General features: G+C 41.1%; 1 protein-coding gene across 3 annotated transcripts; it reads right to left on the reverse strand.

Moving 5' to 3' along the window:
* Positions 1–800: 800 nt before the first annotated feature.
* Positions 801–5,163, reverse strand: LOC111798125 (F-box protein At5g03970). Of its 3 annotated transcripts, XM_087125143.1 has the most exons (3): positions 5,040–5,123; positions 4,708–4,774; positions 801–2,076 (listed from the first exon to the last, which is right to left on the reverse strand). In XM_087125143.1, exon 3 carries the CDS (start codon positions 2,036–2,038, stop codon positions 836–838), a length of 1,203 nt encoding a protein of 400 aa, XP_086981269.1. In that variant the 5' UTR covers positions 2,039–2,076; positions 4,708–4,774; positions 5,040–5,123; the 3' UTR covers positions 801–835. The 3 variants fall into 3 exon arrangements, with proteins under 3 accessions (XP_086981269.1, XP_086981270.1, XP_023536870.2); XM_087125144.1 differs by lacking the exon at positions 4,708–4,774 and having other exon boundaries at positions 5,041–5,163; XM_023681102.2 differs by lacking the exon at positions 5,040–5,123 and having other exon boundaries at positions 4,708–5,034.
* Positions 5,164–5,561: the final 398 nt, after the last annotated feature.

Raw genomic sequence — 5,561 nt, forward strand, 5'->3', positions numbered from 1 at the left:
CCTAACATACGCGTTTTAAAAACCGTGAGATGGACTCCTCTCTCTACTAGCCTAGGCCTCTCCCTAATAGAGGACGCCTCTCTCCGCTAGCCTAAGCCTTTCCCTAACAGACGAGTTTTAAAAACCGTGAGATGGACACGATGGACGCCTCCCTCTACTAGCCTAGGCCGCCTCTCTCTACTAGCCTAGGCCTCTCCCTAACAGATGCGTTTTAAAAACCGTGAGATGGACATGATGGACGCCCTCTCTCTACTAGCCTAAGCCTCTCCCTATAGAGGATGCCTCTCTCTGCTAGCCTAGACCTCTCCCTAACAGATGTGTTTTAAAAACCGTGAGATGGACACGATAGACGCCTCTCTCTACTAGCCTAGGCCGCCTCTCTCTAACAAATGTGTTTTAAAAACCGTGTGATGGACGCCTCTCTCTGCTAGCCTAGGCCTCTCCCTATAGAGGACGCCTCTCTCTCTGCTAGCCTAGGCCTCTCCCTAACAGATGCGAGATGGACACCTCTCTTTGCTAGCCTAGGCCTCTCCCTAATAGACGCGAGATGGACACCTCTCTCTGCTAGTCTAGGTCTTCCCTAACAGACGTGTTTTAAAAATCGTGAGATGATCGCCTCTCTCTGCTAGCCCAGGCCTCTCCCTAATAGAGGCATTTTAAAAACTGTGAGATGGACGCCTCTCTCCTAGCCTAAGCTTCTCCCTGACAAACACGTTTTAAAAACCGTGAGATGGACGACGATACATAACGGACCAAAACAAATTGCAATCAAGCACAATTATCATTAACAAAAGAAGAAATTGGCAACAGAACAACAGGCATCTCATGGTTGATATCAATTATTAAAAGTGTTCGAGGGGTCAGGGAAAGGGGAATAAGGCCATATCTTCTGAAAGAAAGGCACCACTTTACAAGAATCCCATGGGATAGAAACACCATCACAGTGGTAAGGAATCACGGCCAGTGTTTTGCTTCTGATATTACAAAGGTAGATGTTCGATCCCAATCTAATGAAAACAGATTCCGAGTCTCGACAAATGAACGATAATACTTGAGGTTCTTTAGTACGAATACCTGAATTCGGGTTCTGTTTCGACATCTCTTTGCAGCTCAGTCTGTGTCGTAACGTCCACCGGTACTCGTATCGATCGGTAACGGTAGCTTGCTCCTTGTGCAGAATCCATATCTCCAACCCCATCTTTCCACTTTGACCATACTGCAAAAGCCCATCAGATGACTCTCCTAAAATGGAGTCCTCATAGTCATAAGTCAGCTGACCAACCGGTAGCTTGATCGAGTTTATGCTCCTTTCTCCGAATCCCGGATCATAAATGGCTAAGCTTCGATACGTTCCGAACCAGTATATAACTCGGTCGATCACGGTTCCCACCGTCCATGGACTCAAAGAAAAATATGAAGAACAAACAAGAGTTGATTGCTTCCATGTCCAAGTCATTGAGGAGAAAGTCTCAATAGAGATGGTGTTAATAACATCAACTTTGCATTCACAGCTCGCCCGAACGATTCTATATACCATATCTCCGTCAGCTTCACCACGGTTTTCAGTGATGAACGCGATACATAGACATTTATAATGCTTTCGAGGTTGAGGAAGAAGGCATCGATACTTCGATACAGAATTCCAAACATAATAATTCTTAGGATGTCGGCCACAGAGCACAAGGCCATCAGAGTAGTCAATAAAATAGCCTAGCTTCCTTAAGAATCCAGATGACATTAAATCATCACCTTCTTTACATGTTGAAAGTAGAGGTAGAGCAGGCTCGTACCGAGGGCGCCTCAACCCGCCTTGTGGTCTGTCAATGTAAAGAAGATTGCATACAAAAAAGCCAAAAAGACGAGTGTGTGTGCCCCATTGCATCTCGTAACAACGTCGGAAAGGTAAATCACAGATCAGGTATAGCCATTTTTTCGACACGAGTATAAATTTGAAAACATGTTTCTCGGGTAAACGAAGGAGGATTTCGGTGAGGATGTCATCACATGCCAAAGCTGAATGAATACTATCACTAACCATTTTCCTCCCTCTAAATCTGGAGAAGCGTCCATTATAGCCTATACATATTCATTTGCTATCAAGTTAAGATGTACTGCATTTCACATATGACAGCCACAGATATATGCAATGAATTCAACTGGAATGTGAAAGTTCAGAAATAAATAGAAGATCAAAAGATTAAAAGCTTCATAGCTAACCGCCCAAGTACACTGCCAGCAGATTTCCCTTGTTTGGGCTTTCCCTTATGAGCTTCCCTTAAGATTTTAAAACGCGTCCATTAGGGAGAGATTTCCACACCCTTATAAGGAATGTTTCGTTCTCCTCTCCAACCGATGTGGGCTGTTACAAATGGTATCAGAGGCAGACATCGGACAGTGTGCCAGCAATGACGTTGGGCCACCAAAGGGGGTGGATTGTGAGATCCCACATCGGTTGGAGAGGAGAACGAAATATTCCTTATAAGAGTGTGAAAACCTCTCCCTAACAAACTCGTTTTAAAACCTTGAGGGGAATCCCAAATGGGCCACCAAAGGGGTGGATTGCAAGATCCCACATCGGTTGGAGAAGAGAACGAAACATTCCTTATAAGAGTGTGAAAACCTCTCCCTAACATACTCGTTTTAAAACTTTGAGTGGAAGCCCAGATGGGCCACCAAGGAGGTGGATTGCAAGATCCCACATCGGTCGGAGAGGAGAACAAAACATTCCTTATAAGAGTGTGAAAACCTCTCCCTAACAGATTCGTTTTAAAACCTTGAGGGGAAGCCCATATGGGCCACCAAGGGGGTGGATTGCAAGATCCCACATCGGTTGGAAAGGATAACAAAACATTCCTTATAAGAGTGTCAAAACCTCTCCCTAATAGACTCGTTTTAAAACCTTGAGGGGAAGCCCATAAGGGAACGCCCAAAGAGCACAATATCTGCTAGCAATGGGCTTCGGCTGTTACAATCAAGATGAGGTCTAAGTATGAAAATTGATCAAGGAAGCCTCAATCAAGCTAGCAATTGATGATGGCAGTCTCATATATGAGCTCTAAGTTGTTATAACACAACATACTGATGAACAACAAAAAGCTACTAAATGAAACGTCAGGAATGCAAATCAATCACAAACAGAGTAATAAAAAATCTGACATTGACGATATTCTTAACGACGATGCTTACGGGAGTATGCTTCCTGATCATCATAAAAGAACTGTCATAACTTGTTTAACTATTAATGCAACGTTTTAGTATCGAGCGCCGAATAACAAAGAGTTAAATACAGAGCTACAAGAGACAGATTAAACATTAGAACCCCTTAGGGATCATCAAAATGCCATTCCATGATTATGTTTGCATCATGAATCAAAACATTTAGTATCATGAGCTTTTATTGCATCTTTAGTCATCCAAAATTTATAAGAATCATAACCCATAAGAACAAGCAAATTGTTACCAACAAATGTAAAGGATGACACTGAACCGAGCCACATGATTCAACCAAAAGGATGAACTACAAATTTGATCCCTTCAAAGGAGTTAGTTTCCACTTGAACAAAGATCCTGATTCCTAATGGAAGTCAAGGCAGCTTCATGAAAGTTCTCTCATCGTTTCTAAAGTATTCCTACTTCATTGTCGAGTTAATCAACTCGACATTTCTAACTCTCATCAAAGCGAACGGTTAAAGGGTAAGTAGAAAACTTCATCCAAGCATTATAAATGGTTATCAAAGGGAAGGTTCAACGTTCAAGGATCAAGCATCTGAGATCCCACATCAGTTGGAGAGGGAAACAAAGCATTCCTTATAAGAGTATGGAAATCTCTCTCTAGTAGACGTGTTTTAAAACCGTGAGGCTGAAAGTGATACATAACGGGTCAAAGCGAACAATATTTGCTAGTGGGTTTGAACTGTTACAAAGCCCCAAATTGAAAACTTAATCACTACGAAATCTCCTCCCTCTTTATAGGGTGCTCTAAGGCAAGCAAAGCTTCCCAGAGATTAGTGGGATAGGCCATGAGCTTAGTTGAGGATCGTTAGGAGAGGAGTTCTATATTGGCTAATTAAGGGGTTGATCATGAGTTTATAAGTAAGAAATACATCTCCATTGGTATGAGGCCTATTAGAGAAATCAAAAGCAAAGCCACGAGAGCTTATGCTCAAAGTAGTCAATATCATACAATTATGGAGAGTCGTGATTCCTAACGTATAATACAAGAACTGAGGTCCCGACACCTTAGCTATTCAAAAAAAATACCAAAAGCAAAACTAATAGTACAAATTCACATAGGATGCAATCTCTTGAACTAATTTGGTGTCAATCCCACGTTGAGTATCAGTTCAATACGTCTGCTGAACACCAAAATGAACAAATCTAACGAAGATGACATAATATTGTCCAGCCAAGAACAGAGTACACAATGCAACATTAAACGCCTCGAAATCGTGCAAAAACATATATGTATATATCATCACAGACCCATAACACCTCAAACCTGAGAATCACATTACACCCAGAAGAAACATGATAAAAAAACAGACAATCTCATGAAAATCAATCATCAACGAGAAACCCAAAGATGAACACGAATGAATGTTGGAATGCAAAGATGAACACGAGAATCGAAACCCATCTGCATTTGACAAGAATCAACCCAAAAAATGGATTTAAAAAATTATTGATAGCGATTATGAAAGCGATCACCTCTGCCTGATGGGCGATTGCTTGAATAAGTAGAAGCCGCCGCAATGGGAGAATTTTTTGCGTTAGGCATGTTTACATTGCAAGGAAATACGTAAATTTGTTAAGTGAAAATAAATAACAAATTTATGGATCAAAATGTAATTAGCTCGAAATTTATGGTTAATTTTGAAAAATATTTGTGATATTGCAATACTATTATTATGCTCAACCCATTTTTCTTTGTGTTCTTAAGGCGCCGCCATTTAGTTCTTCATCTTTCCATCTTTTATTCACAAATTCAATACCCACTTCATAAAAATGAAAGATTATGAGTTTTGTTAAGGAAGCGCTTACCAAGGTGGCGGTAGCGGCGGCGGCGGCTAGCAGCGAGGTGGTAGCAAGTCAAGATGTCCACCGGGCTAGCTTCCTCATGAACCTTCTCATTTATTTATTTATTTTCGTCGGGATGGGGCCGAGATTCTTAGCCGAACTCTTGAAATAGTCATTTTAAAAAAACTTTTTAGCGTATAGCTTTTATTTTTCGATATAAATTATTAATTGGTGTTGATTCACTCGTGATTAGAAAACTATTAATTATGAAAGAGCTTAAGAGCACTGCTAACAAATATTATCCTCTTTAGGCTTTCGCTTTCGAGCGTCCTCTCAATGTTTTAAAACATGTTTGTTACAGAGAGGTGTCGCGTCCTCTCAATGTTTTAAAACATGTTTGTTACGAAGAGGTGTCGCGTCCTCTCAATGTTTTAAAACATGTCTGTTACGGAGAGGTATAGCGTCATCTCAATGTTTTAAAACATGTCTGTTACGGAGAGGTGTCGCGTCCTCTCGATGTTTTAAAACATGTCTGTTACGGAGAG

This window comes from Cucurbita pepo, chromosome 7, assembly GCF_057944985.1.
Source record: "Cucurbita pepo subsp. pepo isolate OVF chromosome 7, ASM5794498v1, whole genome shotgun sequence".
NCBI classification, from domain to species: domain Eukaryota; kingdom Viridiplantae; phylum Streptophyta; class Magnoliopsida; order Cucurbitales; family Cucurbitaceae; genus Cucurbita; species Cucurbita pepo.